This window comes from Neofelis nebulosa, chromosome 15 (genome assembly GCF_028018385.1).
Source record: "Neofelis nebulosa isolate mNeoNeb1 chromosome 15, mNeoNeb1.pri, whole genome shotgun sequence".
NCBI lineage: Eukaryota > Metazoa > Chordata > Mammalia > Carnivora > Felidae > Neofelis > Neofelis nebulosa.
Window position 1 is genome coordinate 5,458,715 of NC_080796.1, and position 21,654 is coordinate 5,480,368.

A 21,654-nucleotide genomic window follows, 5' to 3' on the forward strand; every position below is an offset into this window, starting at 1 on the left:
AAGCTTACTATAAGAAAATCCAAATAATGCCTAAGGAAAATGGGACCTCCTAAGGGCTCCACATGTGACCCGATATTACACGTCTGGAAGAACAAGCAAGAAATGTAGGAGTGGTTGCCTGCAGAGAGGAAACCTGGATGGCCACAGGGCCAGGGTGGGTGGAAGGTAACCTTTCCGCCTTAAGGAGGGCATGAGGCTTTCCTGCTCGTGGAGAAGATCTGCCATCATCTCCTGTGATCCCCATCAGACTCCATGGAGTGCACAGGGCAGGGCAGTAACCCATATTTGGTAGTTCATGACACTGAAATTCAGAGATTTTAAGCAACTAGAGTGAAGAAGCTGATGACAGGACAGTCTGGGACAGGAATGTAGTTGGTTTCTAGGGACAGAGATCCCGGAGCCCCCAGAGTTCTCTAGCTCCTGTTTTCCCTCTGATCCCCAAACTCTCCTGCCGTGAAACCGCAAAGGGAGCACGTGCCTGCCTCAGCCTCCACCCATAGGTTCCGATCCCTGACCCAAAAGCGATGTCGCTTTCCGCAAAGGAAGTCCCTTGAAGGGTCAGGGTGTCCAATCTAGGTCTCTCCGCCTGCAGCATCTTCACACATCAGCTGTCCAATGTGAGCTCCTGGGCATCTGACCAGTGCTCTACGTGCCCCCATGCAGCTCAGAATGTGGGCATTTCCAAGCCCACTACCCACATGACAGCTCTCTATGATGAGCTTGGTCTTCAACGGCCAACCCTGGATGAACAGCACTGGTTAATGAGGGCATGGCTTGCTGGGCTGGTGTTTGGTGCTTTAATGGATGAAGCTGGCATGTCCCCCGCTACCTACTGACCACTGACGTGAGCAACTGTCAGAGCAGCCTGGCTGAGGGAGGGCAGGGGCTGCACTGGCTCTGAGTGCACACCTTTCCTACTTCTCTATGTGGCAAAATCTCTCCAGACTCCTTGTCCTTCTCTGGCCCTGGCAGTGGAAGGGGACAGAGTCCCCTGTCCTCTTAGAGGGTCCCCTCCATAGCCACAGCCTGTGACACCCACCCCAGGGCTCTCCCTGAGAGTCACTCAGATTCTCCTTCCCTCTGTCATCAAATATTTATTCCGCCAACCCGATGGCACTGTCCCTTCTCACCACCCCTGGGGCAACACGCAAAGTGCCACTGACTCTGTCCACATCCCCCCATTGGAATCCCACTGTGAGATCTCAATTGGCTTCCCAAATCTCCAGATTTATGCTGTATGGTTTTGGATTTTGACATCTACATCCAGGAGAGTTGACCTGTGTGTCCCCCTTTCCTGTCATGCCTACTGCTGGGGTGGCATCAATTTTCTTCTGATCCAATGAAAGCAATGTGGGCATATTCCCTCTGTATCTGTTCTCTGGAAGAGTGTGTATTTCCGTGTCTGGATGGAAGTCTCTCTGGAAGAGACAGGCATATTTCCATCTTCAACGTTTGTTTGAAATTAAAGGAAGCCACCTGGGCTTGAAGTGCGCTTCATGTGAAAATTTCTTATATTGCCTTTTTTTTTAAATGGCTGCTTTATCTAGTGTATGTATAGTGCACACACCTTAAGTACAGCTTTATGGTTTCTTATAAACATATCTGCCGCGAATCCTAGTTCCATATACTGAATGGCTCCAGCACCCTGGCAGCCTCCTGTAGAAGGAGATAAAAAATAACTGCTAACTTATCAGGGTAAGGAATGAAATCGGCTACCATGTATTTCCCAAGCATGATGATTATACATAATTAGGACACAAAAGAGTGTGGTGGCACCCTGGGAAGGTAGCGCAACAAACTGGGGAGCTGGGAGGATCCAATTTCCACTGTGCAGGCATGGGGGCAGGGCAGAGAAGCTGGAAGATGCTTCTCAGAAGCATTTGTCTGAATCTCCCTACTTCGCAATGAGAAAGAATGAAATCTGGCCATTTGTAGCAACGTGGATGGAACTGGAGGGTATTATGCTAAGTGAAATAAGTCAGGCAGAGAAAGACAGATACCATATGTTTTCACTCATATGTGGATCCTGAGAAACTTAACAGAGAACCATGGGGGAGTGGAAGGGGGGGAAAAAGTTACAGAGAGGGAGGGAGGCAAACCATAAGAGACCTTAAATATACTGAGAACAAACTGAGGGTGGATTGGGGTGGGTGGGGAAGAGGGGAAAGTGGGGGATGGGCAGGGAGGAGGGCACCTGTTGGGATGAGCACTGGGTGTTGTATGGAAAGCATTTTGACAATAAATTTTATTTAATATAAAAAAAAGAAAAAATAAAAAAAACCCTAAAAATCTATTTAAAAAAAAAGAGACAAGCATTTGTCTTTCACAGAGGGAAAATCACCGCTACAAAGTATGGTGCCCACGGTAATTCAGCTTCTGCTACCTATGCATCATGTGCTTTTGTCTGTTTTATTTTACATAAAAATGAGTTCAAGATAAAGCAGGCAAAAGATAAATTTTGCTTGATGTAAAATCCTCCAGAATTAACTATAAAATACATCTCTGCAACTAAGACAGAATCTATACAATTCACATGCTCAGAGGCTGGCACTGAGTTAGCGGGTAGCCCTTCGTCCATGACCTCCTGTCTTCTTAAGCTTCTAGACACGTAGGTGCTCTGAGACCCCAGCCGACACTTGCTTGGTGCTTCCTTCACAGGTGTCAAAGCAGCAGCAAACACGGGTGCCCTATTCCCTGCAGAGGCACAGAGGTGGAGGGAGGAGGGGTGCCTGGGGTGGGTGTGTGGGACCCCAAAGACTCCTCCAGTCTTGGAAGGTAACCTTGGGCCCAGACACCCCCAGGGGCCTGTTTGGGGCTCTTGGCTCAGGGCATTGTCGTTGGCCGACAGTGTTAAGTGTCCTCCAGGAGAGATTTAACCTGGGCATGTGGCCGTGCAGCCCTCAAGCGTCTGGTCCCTTGAACAGGGTATTGGAGCAGAAGAAAGGGGAGGCTCCGGACTGCAGGAGGAAAAGCCCAAGTCCCACCCCTAGCCTGTGAGGAGCAGGAGGTCTGATGACACAGGGCTGGAGGGGGGAGGTGATGATGTCCCCTCATCCACCTGTGATAGAGCCTAGCATGACACCTGCACCATCGAAGTGACACTTAGAGGGCTTCCCTTTTCTTCCTCAGTATCTTTCCTCCCCATTACATCCAAATGCCTGACATGTGCCTTTCCTTTTAAAGAAGCTTATGATGAGGTAGTAAAAAAATAATAATCTTTATGGCTTAATGTGTTTCAGTGCGAAAAGGCTACAGAAGACATTACTAAGATGTAATGAAACCTAAAAAAAAATAAAAATAAAAATAACACAAATGGAATTAAACCAGTTATATTTGAATTAATTTAAAAAATTGAAAAATAAAAGAAACATAAGCAATTTGCAATTCTACCTCCTTACAAATTCCCTAATGGACACTGCACTGAATTTCTCTTCATTTCCATGTGTGTTTTGATTTATATTATATATATATATATATATATATATATATATAAACAAAATTTATATATATATATATTAAAACAAAAAATTATAGAACCCCAGTTTGAGGTGATCCAGGCTGTCCACAGGGCTCCGCAGAAGCTGACTACCCCAAGGGCTTGGGCTACTCCCAGCCCGGGCTGGAGGCTGCGGTGGCCCCTACTTTATGCCCAGGCTGCTGTGTGGTCACGGGTCTGCAGATCTGGACCTGGGGAGCCGCCGTGCTTACATGCCAGGGAGCGCAGGGCCTCTGCCTTCACTTTTCCCAGGAGGCCCGACTTGGGCAGAGTCAGGGCCATGCACCCCTGGAAATATGGAGCAGGTCTCCGTTTCCAGGAGAGATGTGCTCAGGGCATCCCTCCCCTTCCCTGTGCTGGTTCTTACCACCCTTCTGTCTCTCCCTTGCACGATCACATGCAATATGGCCGCCACAGGGCTCCCTTCCCTTTGGTTGCCTTTCCCGAGGGGCCCAAGAGAAAGTCAGGGAAGCCACGGAGATGTGGGCCCTTATCTGCCTTCTGCTTTTCCTCCCGCCCTCTCCACATTCCACATTTCCTCTTACTCTTCCACTTGATCGCCTCTCACCTTCTTCACCCACCCCCCTCTTGAGCCTGGGGGAAGAGACTTTCTGACCCCTGCCAGCTGGTGGGAAGAGAAGGATTGAGCCTGTCCAGAGCACCACGCCCCTCCCTGGGGCAGGAGAGCACCAACTGCGGGGTTCCTGGAACCCCCAGTCTTCTGGGGGAGCCTCTCAGGCAGGTGGGCCCATCCATCCTCCGCCCCCACCCTGCTCCCAGTCCACCACTCAGGGTGGCTGAGCAGGATCCAGGAGTGCAGACTCAGGTCTGGACCCAAGGCGCTGCTCGGAAAGCAGGTGAGGGGGTGGCGGGAGATCTTATAGACACTGGAGATGTGAGGATGTCCTGTGTCTGGACAGGACCAGGTTCTTCAGGATGAGAATCGTTCAAAGAGGGAGTGGTGAAGAGCCACAGAAGAAGGAGCTTACAGATGGGAAATGCAAGAAAGTGAAGGACATGACAGAGGAAAGAAATTAGGTGCAGAATTTTGCTCCCTTTTTCTGAGTCTTCATAATCTGCAATTAATCTTTGGCATGGACCATGGCAGCTGTGGCCTGGAAGGGGTGGCCTTGGGAAAGGACAGGGGACAGTGAGAACTCATACTCACTGCTCCTGGCAGGATAAGGGCTGATCTCAGGCCCCATTCTGACCTCAGCTCTGCACTCCTCCCTGGGGCCACGATGAGGGACTGGGTCTCTGATCTCCAATGTACTTTTCCAGCCCTCACATTCCATAATTGTGGCCTGGAATGAACACTGGTGTCATCTTGTCCTTCTTAGAAGGCAGCCGCTGTCTCCATGCATTTCTGTGCGTGACGATGCCTTCCTCAGTACTCACAACCTGCTGCTTCCCTTCTATCTCCCGTGTCCTTTCCCTTTTCCTGTCACCTCCACCGACCAGACTGTTGTGTCATATGGGAGGAGGGGGGGAATGATCACGGGTATACTGCCAGCCTCCCTAACCAATCAGTTGATCAAGTAACCAATGCAGCCAACCCCCCTGGGATACCTGCCACAGGTCTGGGGTTGTGCTGGGCCCTGTCAGAGAGAATGGCAACCACTGCCACACACAGAGTGTCTGTCCTGTGCCTGGGGCAACCTTAGGTACTTGGAGATACTTAATCCTCAGGACCCTGTACCTTTCCTAGCCCCTAAGAGGATAAACATGAAATTAAAAGTACTTGGTCCAAATTTCCCTAATCCACAAGCAGCGTGATAGGGGTTCTATAGTAGGTGAAGCCACATGAACACTGTACCTGCCAGCCTTTGCCTGAGCCCTGGCAAGACTGGGGGGAGACCCCGGGCAGGCCTGAACGAAGGTCACAGGATGGGCCAGGACCGTGTGGCTGGAGCAGCAGGTTGTGACAGGGGCAGGGACTCCTGTCTGCTGCTCGGAGTCTTTGGGCCTGGTCAGTCCCAGGAGAGAGCTCAGTGGGGCCGTGAGAGCCAGGGTATGTGGCCAGCCCAGCAGCTTTCACACAAGCTTCAAGAATTCCCGCCAACCAGGGAGGGTCTCAGGGAAGCTGCACACAGGCCTCTCTCACATGGACTCACATGTGCGGGATTTATTCTGATCCTGAGAGAAACGTGCTCCAAGGTGCACCTCCCACCTCACTTCTGCAGGAGGCTGAGAGGGTACATTTTCTGTGATGCCCACTCCGGGAGCATCCTTTCACCCAGGGGCAAGGCTGAGGGTGTCCCATGCAGGTGCTGGTCTGAGACCTGAAGGTGCAGAGAAGAGGGTCCCCACATCCCCAGCCTCCGGCTCACATGGTAGCACTTGGTCTCCAGTTCAAGTATGTGTGACAGTGTATCTCCCCAGACGACTTCTGTCACAGGTCAGACCAAACCCAATGTAGTAACTTCCCTGTTCAATTCGCAAAACGTGCAAACCAAATGTAATTGAGGCTCTGATGCTCGGTGGAGGAGAAGCAGAAAAGAGCTGGTCTTGGGGGAAAGATAATCTTGAAAAGCAAAACACACTTGAAGCCCACACACAGTATCTCCTACTGTTATGACGCTGACATATGAAAAACAGGACAAAACAAAGCTTCACATAGATTTCCTCCTTCTCTCGGATTTCATACCCCATTCCTCAGTCTCCAAAGCAGCAGGGATATTCAACTGCTTGAGTGTTTAACTTCATTTACATTAATTAACTTAAGCATAAGCAGGCACATCTGATCAGTGGCTGCTGCCCTGGATAGCGCAGTTAGGGACACTGGTGTATGGATTTCTGTAGAATATTGTCACGGTGATGCACGACATTATGCATTTGTCAAAATTCATAGAATGTCAAAGCACAAAGAGTGAATTTCAATGGAAGCTGCGACTTTAATTTAATGAAAATGTTTCATTATGATTTTGCTAATTATACCAAAGGTATTACACTCGTGTTAGATGTTATCAAGTGGGGAAACTGGAGGGGTAGAATATGGGAACTTGCTACATTATCTGTTCAACTCTTACATTCATCTCAACCTCCTGTTCTAAATAATGCCTATTGAGGTTTTTAAAAATCTGTAAACACTGTTTCAGGAAGAGATCTATTAGAGCCAAGGTTCACAAGTCAGCTAAAGGTCTATACAACAGCGAGAGATGTTGTTTAGTGTAAAACGTGTGCCCAATCTTGAGTTAGAAATGTATCTTGACTTCTCTACAGTGACAGCACAACTGATACTGATTGCCTTGATCATTCCCCTTTGCATACAGAAGAGTATGGTTTAGATTTTATGGTTTTCTATTAAATATGGGACACTGACTAAAGTAGAATCCTTCTTGAATGAGCTTAATGAGTGAATTTCCACCTACCTCAATGGGGTCATTTATAGAGTACCCCCTGTTGTTTGCCAGATGTGGAGTTTTCTGAAGCACTGCCTGGTGCCAGTCGATATTCTTGACCTCGGGGGAACATTTCTTCTTCTTCATCCTTGAAACAAGATCCTGGGAAATGCATTGCAATAGAGAGAACTGTTGACACCTTGCTGTAGAAGTCCATAGGGAAATCAGCGATAATGTATTCACAGTCAATCTTTTGATTCCATTATTTGCCAGCTGACCAGCAGAGCCTCATGAAGCCAAGTTGGATGTCTGGAGATCGTGTAGTTGGGTGTACGCCTAGAACACCCGACAGACAGATCTTGTGAGCAAATAGCTTTATTTCCCTGAGCCATTGTAGAAGCACAGCAAGTACATAGTCCGTGACTGACGGCCTGGGTCAAAACTCTGCTTAGAAGCTCTACGTACCTGAGAAGGTTGTATAGACCCCTCTGTGACTTGTTTCTCTGTTCTGAGATACTGAAATGTTAATAGGGCCTAATTTTTAGTATTAAGTTGTGAGCTCAAAATGACTAAACACAAGTAAGATCTTCAGAAAAAGAAGTGGTGTTTCATAACTTCCCTAGTGTTCAATCACTGAGTAAGGTAGACACTTGGTAGTGGTTGAATCCAGAGAGGGGATGTGGATGGCTCCACAGCAGGGAGGGATATAAGCTTCCTGTTAGCCTTTATATGGAGAGATGCTTTACAGCTCAAAGAGAGTATCTGTGATCTCCTGTGGTTTCTGTGTCAGCCCTGTTGAGGTGGGAGGCGGCAGAGCAGGGCCTGTCATCTGTATTTTACAGCGGGGGCATTCAAATTTAGAGAGAAAAAGTGATTCGCCAAAAGTCACTACACTGTTGAGTTGGGTGTTCAAGACAGAAATTTAGCTGGTTCCCTGGAGAGAGAGATCTCTGAACAGCTGAAATCATGCCCTGTACCCCTAACCAGGGGCCCCTCAGTCTCTTCCTCAAATCCTCCTGCCCCATTTTCTGTGAAGGAGACAGTTGATGCCTTGCAGGAGGTGCCTGAGCCAAGAGAAAAACCCAGATCCTAACTCAGTCTCCCATCTCTAGGTTTCAATCCTCGACCCAAAACACGATACAGTTGCCCCCAAGCGAAGCCCCTCTGAAGGATGAGGGGAAGCCCAACGTGGGCCATCCTTCTCCGGCATCTTCACACCATCAGCCATCTCACGTGGTGCCTTCCAGGTGACCAGCTGAACACCCTCAGTGACCACGGGTGTTTGGCTCCCAAGCTGACTCAGAAGCCAGGACATTCCAAACCAATGGTCACACGATGGCTCTGCTAAGAATTAGCTTCCCTTCAACTGACCAGCTCTGGCTGGGCAGGTATTGTGAAGTGATTGGGAAACTGGCCACCTGGGCTGGTGCTTTGGTGGCTTCATAAATTGTCTGTGGCCTTCCATGTCTCACTGGCTATTGACTGAAGTGTCTAAGCTGCATGGACTAAGCCTGGACTTGGCTGAGAATGAACACAGGGCTGTTCTGGCTCTGAGTATCCACTTTCCCTGCTCCTTCCTTCATCCCTCAGACCCAGTTTCTACGGACTCATCATCCTTTTGATGAGTCTAGACCCTTTTGTGGCAGGGGACAGAGCCTTGTCTCCTCTGGGAGGGCCCTCCCCATAACCACATCCTAGATACCCCCTAAATACCCCCAAATAGCACACAGTGCTCGAGTCAAAGGTCCCCAAAAGCAAATGAATAGGATGCCTATCAGGAGTTGTTTCTTCCTGGGGATGTGTCTCTCAAGACTACTTAGGGTGCCGACTACAAAATTCCTCACCCAAGCAAGAAAAATTGCTACTCAGGAAAAGATCCTATGACACTGTTTATTAGCAGGATTGGCACTGCCAGCAGTTAATGTCCCCTTTATCAAGTTACGGTTGGCAAGAGACAACCAATCTCCCTACCAGGGAATGTAATGCTATCATGTAAAATGTACATTGTCCTATGTCACCGAATATGACTGGAGATACTCTAAGTAATCAACTTGTCTTCCATAGGCAAAGACAGGCAAGTTCACCTCAGCAACACCTTGGTGTCTTCTTACACGAACGGCCCACACTTTTTCCTCCTTAGGGACACCTAGAAGGAAACAGAATATACGTCAGTACATTGTTGGCACTGCTCAAGAATAGCTCTGGACTGTTCTTTAATATGAACATGGGCCAGAGCATATGGAGGCTTTGCCTCCATGGAATGAATGTCACTGCTGAGCCACGCTCAGCAATAATCCTTATAGTGTGCAGTATGAGGAGTTTTTTTGAGAATGTAAACATGAGTCTTGTCAAGTGTCCATGGCACGTATCTACTGGGGAAAACACATCTCTCTCTCAGTCACCTCACTCTCTCACGAGTGTGTCTCATACTCTGTGTGTTTCCCTTTCCCGCATTTTCTGTCTCTCTCAAACACACACGCGCATGCACACACACACACACACACACAACACACACACACACAACACACACAGTGAATACATTGTCTTCCTCACACTGTAAATAAACATGCACACAGGTTTTCCCCTGGGAAATCTGTCTTTTCTCCACACCCTCAAGCCTCTGTCCTACAGGGAACCTGGAGTCAGGACAGCTCTCTAGACTGATGCCAGCAGGAATATCCCAATTTCCTGACCATTTAGATTATTTCATCAGCAGGGAACGGATTCCAAAGTACATACCATATTCCATTGCTCCCGTGGCGACCTGAATGCACAGGAAAGAAACCCCATCAGGGTCAGATCATGATGAACACGCATTGCACTGGTCTTTGGTTCTCTTGACTTTTGGAAACCAGATGGCACACAGTGCTTGCGTCAAAGGTCCCCAAAAGCAAATGAATAGGATGCCTATCAGGAGTCGTTTTTTCCTGGGGATGTGTGTCTCAAGACCACTGGGGATGCCGACGACAAAATTCTTCACCCAAGCAGGACAGATTGCTGCTGACGAAAAAGTCCTAGGACACTGTTTATTACTAGGCTTGGCACAGCCAAGTGGTTAATGTCCCCCTGACCAAGGTGACCGTTGGCAAGAGGCAACCACTCACCACTGTCCCCATCAGGGAAAGTAACAGGATCATCGAAAATGTAGACTGTCATATGTACAACAGAAGTTGATTGGAAAGACCCTAAGAAAGCACTTGTGTTCCTCAAGGAAAGACAAGAAGCTCACCTCAGCAACAGCCTGGCGACTCCTGACAGGATGGGACCGCTGCTTTTCCTACTTAGGGACACCTAGAAGGACACAGAATACGTGTCAGTACCTTGTTGGTGCTGCTCAAGAATAACTCAGGGACTGTCCCTTGCTATGAATATGGGCCAGAGCATATGGAGGCTTTGGTTACCTGCATGGACTGAATGTTACTGCTGAGCCACGCTCAGCAGTATTCCTTGAAATGTGCAGTAGTATGAGGAAATTTTTGAGAATTATTGTGCAGTGTCACTGGCGCATATCTCCTGGGGAAGGACACATCTCTCGCTGTCTCTCCTCTCTCCCTGTCTCTCTAATGAATGTGTGTGTCCCTTTCTCTTAGTGTGTTTCCTTGTCTCCTTCCCTGTCCCTCAGTTTCTGTCTCTCTCAAACACACACGTGGGCATACACAAACACACACACACACATACACACACACACACAAAACCACAGTGAATACATTGTCTTCCTCACACTGTAAACATGGACATAGGTTTTCCCCTGGGATGGGAAATCTGTCTTTTCTCCATACCCTCAAGCCTCTTTCTTACAAGGAACCTGGAGTCACGACAGCTCTCTAGACTGATGCCAGCAGGAATGCCCCATCTTCCTGAATATATGCAGTCTTTCATCAGGAGAGACAGAGTCCAAAACGCATACTATTTTCCATTGCTCTCGCGACGACCTGAATGCACAGGAAAGAAACCCCATCAGGGTCAGATCATGATGAACACGCATTGCACTGGTCTTTGGTTCTCCTCTTGACTTTGGGAAACCAGATGGCACACAGTGCTTGCGTCAAAGGTCTCCAAAAGCTAATGAAATAGGTGCCTGTCAGAAGTTCTTTTTCCTGGGGATGTGTCTCTCAAGACCACTGGGGATGCCGACGACAAAATTCTTCACCCAAGCAGGACAGATTGCTGCTGACGAAAAAGTCCTAGGACACTGTTTATTACTAGGCTTGGCACAGCCAAGTGGTTAATGTCCCCCTGACCAAGGTGACAGTTGGCAAGAGGCAACCACTCACCACTGTCCCCATCAGGGAAAGTAACAGGATCATCGAAAATGTAGACTGTCATATGTACAACAGAAGTTGATTGGAAAGACCCTAAGAAAGCACTTGTGTTCCTCAAGGAAAGACAAGAAGCTCACCTCAGCAACAGCCTGGCGACTCCTGACAGGATGGGACCGCTGCTTTTCCTACTTAGGGACACCTAGAAGGACACAGAATACGTGTCAGTACCTTGTTGGTGCTGCTCAAGAATAACTCAGGGACTGTTCCTTGCTATGAACATGGGCCAGAGCATATGGAGGCTCTCTCTGCCCCTGTCCCCACTTGCACTCTGCCTCTCAAGATAAAATAAAGACATAAAAAAAAATAAATAGATAAACGTCTTATTTATTTATTGTGTGTGTGTGGGGGGGGGGGGAGAAGGGTAGAAGGAGAGGGAGAGAGTGAATCCCCGGCAGGCTCCGTGCTGCCAGCACAGAGCCCAACGCAAGGCGTGAGCTCACAAACCATGAGATCATGACCTGAGCTGGAATCAAGTTGGACGCTTACCTGACTGAGCCACCCCGGCGCCCCAACACCATCCTCTCCTTAACAGGAGTCATTTGTCTGGCATCATTTTGGCCAGTCTCAAGGGAGAACAAGAGGGCAGCCGAGTGCTATGCCCCATCCACAGACGTTATCTTGAATCTTTTCCTCCAAACACCCACACCATACTCGCTGCCCGGCAGCCTGACCCTCTGTGTTCCCCATGAGCCTGCAGAACTTCTCACCGGCTCCCTCTGCTTTATCCCAAGTGGGGTGTGGCGGAGGGGGGGGGTCTCTCCAAGCCTCACAAATAGAGGACGCAAATTCACCTCAACGACATGTAGAGATGGACAGCCAACATTTACTGAGCACCCAGTGTATACCAAGCCTGTCTCAGTTTTACCCAGACTGTCTCAAGTTAGCCACTCATGCCTGCAGCCCCATGACGGAGCACTGCTGCCCTGGGTCATGAACGTTTTCCATGTTTTCCTGTACCTGAAGTGTGGATGTATCTTACAGCAGGTGGCATCTCACCATCGTGACACAGTGGTCATTGCCTGACCTCCCGCAAACTCGGTCCTAGCTGTTCCTATGTTGTTACTTCACATGCGGAGAACAGGTGCGATTTTAAACGTCTTCAGAAAGATTAGACTGTGAGTCATCTTCGACTTAAAAGGTTTTTGTGTATGCAGAAACACGGGCAGCAGAGAAGTAAAGCACTGATTTGATATTGGCCAAGGAGACACATTCTTCACCACTACAGCCATGCCCACAATTCCAGATGGCCTTGCAGAGCAACAACCAAGGACATGCACTTGTGAGAAACGCTGGGCCTCCTACACTCCTGATCAGAGGTCAGCAAGCTTTTTGTATAAAGGGTCAGACGGGGAGTAATTTTGGTTCTGTGAGACATACAGACTCAGGTATGACCACTCAACTCTGCCGTTACAGCGTGATAACAGCCATACACGATAGGTAATGGGCATGGCTCTGTTACAATAAAACTTTATTTGCAAACACAGGTGGAGCGCTGCATTGGGCCCATGGGTTATAGTGTATTGACCCCTTCTTTGGATGGAACAGTAAACAGTATTTGGGGGTGCTTGGGTGGCTCAGTTCAGTAAAGTGTCTGACTCTTGATTTCGGCTCAGGTCACGATCCCAGGATCATGGGATCAAGCCGCACATCGGGCTCTGTGCTGGGCACGGAGCCTCCTTGGGACTCTCTCTCTCTCTCTCTCTCTCTCTCTGTGCAAGTGCACATGCTCTCTCTCTCTCTCTCACAAAGAAAAAAAAGAAAACAGTATTTACTAGAAAAATACAAGCAGTGATGACTCTAAGTCAAAAGTGATATAGAAATTAAACCCTGAAATGTGAAGAAATTCTAGGACTGTCTTAACTAATGAATGTCAGTTATAAGTTCCCTTATGCATAGTTAAAAAAGCAACGTATGATTTAAAAAAAACCCTTTTACTTTTTTTTTAAGTTTATTTACTTCGAGAGAGAGTGAGTGAGCTGGGAGGGGGCAGAGAGAGAGAGGGAGAGACAGAATCCCAAGCAGGCTCCACACTGCCAACCTAGAGCCTGATGCAGGGCTCGATCCCACAGACCACAAGATCATGACCTGAGCCAAAATCCAGAGTCGGACACTCAACCAACTGAGTCACCCAGGCACCCCTAAAAAAAAAACACCTCCTTTTATCCAAATCAAAGAGCTCAAATAGCTCTTTCAAAAAGTGTCAAATAAAATTTCCAAGTAATGAGAAAACATTTTCTAGAACTTAGTATCGTTTTTTTACTTCCTGATGGTTATGTTTAAAAATGGAGCATCTTAAATCCATAGCTTCTTAGATCTGAGGAGATAGGATTTTGTACCCATTGTGATGTGGACATTAAGGCTCACAGGGAGAAGTGACTCGCTCAGGGTCACCCCGTGATCACAACTGCGACCACAGAGCTAGAGCGACTGGCAGCTTCCTCTGCCTCCTCCCAGCTGAGCCCAAACACCACACTGATCCACACAGTCTCAGGAAGGGAAAGGCAGAGGGGTATCTACTCCATGAGGGTAGGGGTTTTGTGTGCCTGGCTCACCACCCATCTCTGGGGCTTGCACCAGCCAGGCCTAGAGGTGATTGATAAATGATTCAACTCCCACATCAGGCAGCCTGAATTCAAAGCAGGACTCTGCCACTTACTCCCCCCTGTGCACATCTCCGCGTTATCATCTTGGATGACACTCCTTGCATCAAATAGTTGCTGGCAGCTTTAAATGAGTTAATATAGTTAAAAGCACTTATCATGGTGCTTGACACAAAGAAAGCACTCCATAAATATCAACTGTGAAGGGGGCGCCCGGGTGGTTCAGTTGGTTGAGCATCTGACTTCAGCTCAGGTTGAGATCTCACAACTCGTGAGTTTGACTCCGCGTTGGGCTCTCTGCTGTCAGGGTGAAGCTCACTTTGGATCCTTTGTCCCCCTCTTTTTTTTTTTTTAATTTTTTTTTCAACGTTTATTTATTTTTGGGACAGAGAGAGACAGAGCATGAACGGGGGAGGGACAGAGAGAGAGGGAGACACAGAATCGGAAACAGGCTCCAGGCTCTGAGCCATCAGCCCAGAGCCTGACGCGGGGCTCGAACTCACGGACCGTGAGATCGTGACCTGGCTGAAGTCGGACGCTTAACCGACTGCGCCACCCAGGCACCCCTCTTTATGCCCCTCCCCCATGCATGTTCTCTCTCAAAAATAAACATTTAAAAAATATATCAGCCATGAAGATACTTATCCTGATATCCCAAGCATCCAGCACAAGGAAAGTTCAGTATAAATACTTGCTGATGAGTGAGTGATAACAAAAGAGAATGGATGGATGGACAGCTAGGTGGACAGGTGGGTGGAGAGATGGACTGGAAAATAAATGGATAATTAAATAGACGGATGGACAAATGGATGGATGCAGGTAAAGATGGGTGGATGGATGGATGGATGGGCAGATGGAAATAAACATGGGTAGGAAGATGGATGGATGGGTGGATGGATGGATGGACGGACGGATGGGGAGATGGATGGGTAGATGGATGGATGGAAGTAAACATGGGTAGGAAGATGGATGGATGGGTGGATGGATGGATGGACGGACGGATGGGGAGATGGATGGGTAGTTGGATGGATGGAAGTAAACATGGGTAGGAAGATGGATGGATGGGTGGGTGGATGGATGGGTGGGTGGATGGATGAGTGGATGGATAGATGGATGGATAGGTAGAAGTAAAGACAGGTAGGTGGGTGAATAGATGGACAGACGGATAGAAGCAATGTTGTCATATGGATGAATGGATGGAGAGATGGAGATGTGGACAGATGCATGGATGAATGGATGAACAACCTGGAACCAGAGGGAACTCCTCCTGTATAACTGGAAGCCAGACCCCCTGTGGAAGATCCGGGTCCCAGATATCTCTCACCGGCTGAACCAGAACATCGTTCTTGCCATAGAGTAGCGTGGCCCGGGAGTTCTGGTGCAGGGACTTAACACAGTCACGGGCAGAAAGGGATGGTCGGTCGTCCATGCTGCCACTTGAATGTCTCTTCTGGATCTGGAAGGGTGAGGGGAGGTGGAGGGTGAGGCCTGCGGTGACCCTCAATGTCCCACTCCATTCTCCACCTCCACACCAAGTCTGGCACTCAGCCCAACTCCCTCCCAGGGCCCCAGAGTCCACCCCTACTCACACAGAGGGCTGGACGCTTGGTGGCTGAGTCCTGCCACAGGTGCGAGCTGTGGATGCGGTGCCTCTGGACAAGCTCGTCGGCCGAGGGGTCAGTCCAGAAGTGATCTGCAGTCTTCATCTTGGTGTACTCCAGGGCACGGGGCCCCACTGTGGAGCATACAGGGGCTGGGAATCCATAGCCTTGCAAGTCCACCCTCCTGTCTACCCCCAGATGGGCCACCAACTCACTGCCTCTCCCCTCCAGCCAGTGACTATGCCCCAGGGTCCTGCTAAGGAGAGTCCAGCACAAGAGCCTGAGAGCAAGAGCCAGGGAACAGGTAAGTTTTGATGGAGAAGGCTAGAGGGAAACGAGAGAGGCCCTTAGGAGGTGCACCAGTGAGCCAAGATCAGAGATCCAGATGAAGCTCAGAGCCCTGGACCACTTACCCAACAAAGATGCAAGGATGGGGCCATCCACCGGGTCCATCAGGAGGGCTTCCTTCTCATAGTATTTACTAGCAAGAGAAAAGGATGGGCAGGTCTGGATGGGAACCAGCAGAGGGCGCACAATTGACACTGACCTGATGCTTAAGAGCAGACTGAGTTCAGCCTCCCTCTTGTTACCCAGTTAACGCTGTAAGCCTCAAATGTCCCATCTGTAAAATGGGGGTAATAAAAACATATATCCTAGGGCCGTCAGAAGGACTTTAGAGGGGCACCTGTGTGGTTCAGTTAAGTGTCTGACTCTTGATCTCAGCTCAGGTCGTGAGTTCACGCCTCACGTAGAGCTCCATGCTGGGTGTGAAGCTTACTTAAATTAAAAAAAGGGACTTTTGAAAGAGACAACAGATGTGGGCACTTAGTACCATGCCTGGCACATAACTGCTTAATACATGGCTGTGATACAGCCTTAATGAGAGTAACGGGAGTAATAATTAGAAGGCTGCTTCTGGCTGCTTCTATCAGCTTCTATCACATCTTCCATTTCAGGCACCAAGTGGCTTGGGAGCTCAGATGATGTCAGCTCTTCTAATATTAGTGAGGCAATAAAAGGCTTTTTAGCTGTGGTGTGTACGGAAAAGCTATATTAACAGGACTTCCTGCGCGGATAACTATGTGGATGACGCTGGCCTGACGTGCTCACAAGCGCCCCCTGACTTCTGGCTCTTCAAAATAACTTGTCATATGGGCAAGACAATGTTTGTGCTGAGTGTTTTCGGGTTTTGCTTCTTTGTTTGAGCTGTTGTGTAGTGCCTTCTAATTCTCTGCAAACTCCTACAAGCTAGGAACCGAATTTTAGAGTTGGAAAGGACCTTGCTCTACCTTCCCAAGGGATGTCAGGCTCAGGGAGGGTAAGTGACTTCTTGGAGGCCACACAGCAGGTGGATGCAAGCTATACCCAGCCAGCTTGGGTGTTCCCATCCTACAGCAGGGGTCGAAGAACACAGGATCTGCAGCGAGGCAGACTGAGTGGGAGCCCAGGTCGGCCACTCCCACTCTCACTGTGTGTCCCTGGGCATGTGACGACTACCCTCTCTGAGCTTTAGTGTCCTCAGCTATAAAATGACAAGAATGACAGAACCCACCTGCCCAGGTTGTTGGGAGGATTAAATATTGACCTGCTTTTACAGCAACAGCACAGACTCTGACACCAGGGAGTTCTTGCTAAGGGGTGGCAACATCACTGTAATTTGACCCCAGAGGAATCTTCTATCCACCAGGATACTGGCTGAAGCCGAACGGACATGCTCTGTGCGTTCTCAGCAGCAAGTTTATCCATTTTGGTGTCAGATCGGAAGGTAAAACTTCAAGACACTTTCCACTCTGCCACTCAGTCTCTATGCTGAAAACCAGCACTGTTGCATGATCATAAACCCTGGAAATAGTACCTTAAAAACTAGCAGGTGGGACTGGGGGCAAGATGTCACCATGGAGGGTAGCTCGAGGGAGCTTCTTTGGGGTGGTAGGTTTCATTGGAACAGTTCTGTGTCGTGACTGGGGTGTTGGTTACACAGAATTATAGACTGTATTTATACTAGGAGTAAAATACATATACATATGTAATTTTTATTAAATAGTTAAATAATACATATTTAATTAAATAATACATATATGTATTTATACTGAATTTAACTATGCTAAAATTCCATAGAGCTAGACAGAAAAAAATGAGTGTACGTAAAAACTAGTGAAATCCAAAGAAAGCATGGAGTTTAGTTAACAGTATTGTACCAATGTCAATTTCCTGTTTTGGTATTTGTACTATGGTTATGTAGGATGTGATCACTGAGGGCAGGCGAGAACTCTTTGTGCTAATGCTACAACTTCTATGCAAATCAAAAAAATTAAAAGTTTAGACAAAAAAAATAAAGAGATAGTTTGGCACTGCTGCTCAAATAAATTACTCCTTCCTTCTACCGACTCATTCGGCAGAAAACACAAGGTCATATGCCAAAGGCGATAGCTACAGAGGCCCGCACCCATGCGAGGGCACGGGGCAGAGACGTATCACATTTTACTAGAAGGTGAAGAGATTAATTGGACTCCAGAGCCTGGATTTCTTCCAATTTGTCTCCTGCCTCCTGGCTTTGCACTTGCTATTCCCTTGGCTGGGAACACTCTTTTCCCTACCCACTTCACCTGGTTAATGCCTACATGCTCTTCGAACGGATGATTAACTGCCAGGTCTTCCAGGATTCTTTTCCTGACCACCCAGAGGAAATTAAACACCACCCACCTGACTTGGAATACTCACCACATATTACCACAATTACTATTTTCCTGTTTTCCCTGAAACTATGTGAGGTTCGTGAGAGGAAGGACTCCGCTCTCTCCTTTCATATATATTTTCCTAGCAAACAGGCAAAGAATAAAAGGTAATCATAATACCCACTGCATGTGAAGATGTGGTTAAACAGGCACTTTCAAATACCGAGAGCTGAGGAGATTCTCAGATATTTCCCTCATCGTCTTTTCTCTTTCCCACTCCCCCTGTCTATCTCTCTCTCCCCATCTGTCTATGGCTGGAAGGAGTGTTAGCAATGAAGAGTCTCAGGTTATACAAAAGCCCACATTCTTCAGTGGCTCCTCTGTGCTCTTAGCATAATATCCAAGCTCTTAACATGACACTTAAGACCAATGTATCTCCAACATCTCGGTTAGTGCCCGGCACATGGTAGGTGCCCATTAAATAGTTACTGGATGAATGAATGCATGGATAAATGCTTGCCAAGAGTACTCACAGTCTAAAACCTTTACACCAGGTTAATCTCAGCTAGAAGAGAAAATGTAAAAAAAGTATCATACATTTCCAAAACACTGTGTACTCACTAGCTCCCCTTCTCACCTCTTCTCCCGAATGGCAACAATCCCTGTCCCATTTATTAAAAGAGCAGCAGAGACACAGAGAAGCTACATGACTCTTCTAGGACCACAGTTAGCAAGTAGACTGTAGACTTCATTCATGGGAGGAAAAAGATCCCTAAGATTGCAAGATCCTTGTTCCTCATTCCAAATTTGAAGATCCTGTATTAGCAGGAAGCACCTGAATAGTCCCAGGTTCTAAACTGGGCTCATTTAGATGCAAACATCCAGAAGGCCTTTATCTAATTGCTTTCAAATCAAGTGCACGTCAACAGGAGAGAAAAGAAAGTTGCTTTGTGCCATAGGGTGCAGTTCCCACAATGGGCAGAAGGTGGCGCAAGAGCACGCCACGGCGGCTGCTCTTTCTCACTCACCCGCTGTTTTCCACCAGGTAATGCACAATTTTGTCCAGAACCTTCTCAAACAAAGCAGTGCGGATCCACAGGTGCTTGATGGCAAGTGGGGACAGGCTGGGCAGCTTCGGCAGCTTCCGCACATTCTCCTGGAGGCCCTGAATCTGGTTTCGCCTTCAAGACCAGTACAGAAGGAGGAGGAATATTCTCAAAAAAGGAGATCCAACAGGACCTCCTTTTGCATATGCAAACAGCAAAATGCCCAACCTCTCTAGGGAATGAAGGAACGCCAACTAAAACAACAAAAGCCCACCTTGCTCCTGGCAAGTGGGTGACGTGTTGAAAAAATGATAACACCCAGTGAGTGTGAAGATGCGAGAAAACAGACATCTTCATATACTGTTGTTGATGGGCAAGCCAGATTCTCAGGGCGACACTTCTCTTCATCTCTCTCTCTCATTCCCTCTCTCCCTTTCCCTCTCTCATGAATGAGCAATTGCATGAATGAAATGAATGGCTCTCTCCTACCACCTGGCATGGGTATCTCTAATTCCTCCATGAGAAAGTCATTCCCGATATTATGGAAGGCCCATGGAAATCGCTCCCTTTCGGAAGTTATCAGCAAACACTTGGGAATTTAGCATACGGACTGGAAGGCACCTTGAACACCAAGTGGCTGAGGAGTCTGATTCCGAAAGGGAGCCGGTGACGCTAAGTCCACAGCCTTGCCCGTCCCACAGTTGTGGCCAGCAGCTCTGGGCTGGCAGGCCTGCAAGGGAGGGAAAGGACCATCTCCCACCCGCTGAGGTGGAGTGATCACCCACGGCACACACAGCACGTGCGCCTCTCTCTCCTTCTCTTGCCCGTGACACACATGGCGAATCAATCCACACATTCTTTCCTGTGAAGCCCAATCACAGCTCCGGAATCTTTCACAACAAGGTCCTGTGGGCGGCTGCTAGCACCAATGGGAGCTGAAACCTCTTTGCCAGCCCTGACCAGGCTCCAGACCGCGGTTCTGGCCTAGAGTCAAACTGTGCGGGTCGGGACTCTGGTGGGAGGTTCTCGCGTACATGCCCTCAGGCCCCGCCCCCGCGGAAATCAGCCCTCCAGACATGTGAGTGAAGTCACCGTTCCCCTTGTTGCCTCAATGTCAGCAACCGGTCCATGCAGATGGAGACCACAGTAGTTTCATTAAACTTGGTCTTCCTGCATGCGGAATGGGTTTGGCTAACAGCAGACACTTACTCATTCAACAATCATTTCTTGAGCATTTTACCAGGTGCTGGGCACTGTCCAGACACGGGGGACAAAATGGGGAATAACAGATTTTAGTGGCCTGTTCTCATGGAGTTCAGAGCCAAGGAGGAGAGATAGACAACAATCAAGTGAAAAGTACACAAAGGAATGAATAATTACAGGTGGTGATAACCACAGGAGAGAAAATAAGCAGTGATATGTAAGAGAAATGGGGTGAGGGTTGGAGTTTACCCATAACTGAGGAAAGGTCTGAATGATGACAAGGCACCAGCCCTGGAAGGTGAGGCGTGTGAACTGGGTGGTAGGTAGAGCATGTGCAAAGGCCCCGGGGTAGGAAAGAGTCTGGCGGGTTTGAGGAGCGAAAGCAGAGTGCAGACAGTGCCAGGAGGTGCGGGTTCTGGCAGAGCTCAGGGAGGAGCCTGGACTGTCCCCTGCGGGAACGCTCCAGCCCATACCCCATGCTCCGCACTCACACGCTCTCGATCTGCTGTTCCAGGTCCTGCACCTTGCGGCTCAGCTCTTCGGCCGGTGGGAAGTTCTTGCCCACTTTCATGAAGAGAGCTGCAATCTTGTTGCTGCGCAGAAAGCCAGCCTCCCGCCGCCGCAGCCCATGCAGGACGCAGGCCTCTACAGCCGCTGCAGGGACACGATGGTCAGCAGGCCCTGCCCTACCCGTGCTCCCCAGCACCCAGCCCAGCTCAGATCTTCAGCCACACACAGGCGCCTTGGAGAGCGGGGCGCCCCAGAATCGCAAAATCCACGAAAGCATCAAAGGAAAATCACGTACGTCTGTCTGCCTTCCACTCCCTCAAAAGGGAGCAGGAGAGCTTAGCAGTTAACCTGTGTTTGCTGCCCAAGGTCAGATTGTCTGTGTTCATATCCTCTCCCAGACACTAACCGGCTGCGTGACCTTGGGCAATGACTTCCTCTCTCTGTGTCTCAGTATCCTCATCTGTGAAATGGGAAAGTACGAACAGGCCTCTGACATGGTTGCAGCAAGCGAGGTGGGGAAAATGCACGGCAAGCGCTTCACATAGTTCGGCACATAGTGAGCGCTTCAGGGACGTTAGCGGTTACGCCTGTCGGTGAGGGAGGGGAGGCCGACCACAGGACTGGTGGGCTTTACCTGGGCTGAAGAATCACATGATCGTCCCCACCATTGTGATTCCAGGAACAGCTAAATCATGGATCCCATTCCATCTCTGCCACAGCCGAGGAAGAAAGGAACGCCATCTCCAGGTCTCAGATGTGGAAACTGAGGCCCTAAGAGGGGAACTGAATTGCCCAGGGCCACCCAGACGAGCTGGGATCCAAAGCCAGGTCTGAGCCCAAGGTGTGCTCACAACACTTGT

At 48.7% G+C, this 21,654-nt stretch overlaps 1 protein-coding gene across 4 annotated transcripts in view; it reads right to left on the reverse strand.

The window, feature by feature from the left end:
* Nucleotides 1-14,328: 14,328 nt before the first annotated feature.
* LOC131495887 (small G protein signaling modulator 1-like) overlaps nt 14,329-21,654 on the reverse strand; it is a 48,139-nt gene continuing 40,813 nt past the window's right edge. For 2 of the 4 annotated variants that reach the window (XM_058701057.1, XM_058701059.1), the window contains 5 exons: nt 20,776-20,938; nt 19,064-19,216; nt 15,774-15,841; nt 15,349-15,494; nt 14,329-15,215 (listed from right to left, as the gene is read on the reverse strand). In XM_058701057.1, coding sequence (XP_058557040.1) covers nt 14,940-15,215; nt 15,349-15,494; nt 15,774-15,841; nt 19,064-19,216; nt 20,776-20,938 — 806 coding nt within the window. In that variant the 3' untranslated portion in view covers nt 14,329-14,939. The remainder of the gene's footprint in view (nt 15,216-15,348; nt 15,495-15,773; nt 15,842-19,063; nt 19,217-20,775; nt 20,939-21,654) is intronic. The other 2 variants (XM_058701058.1, XM_058701060.1) reach the window with 2 other exon arrangements.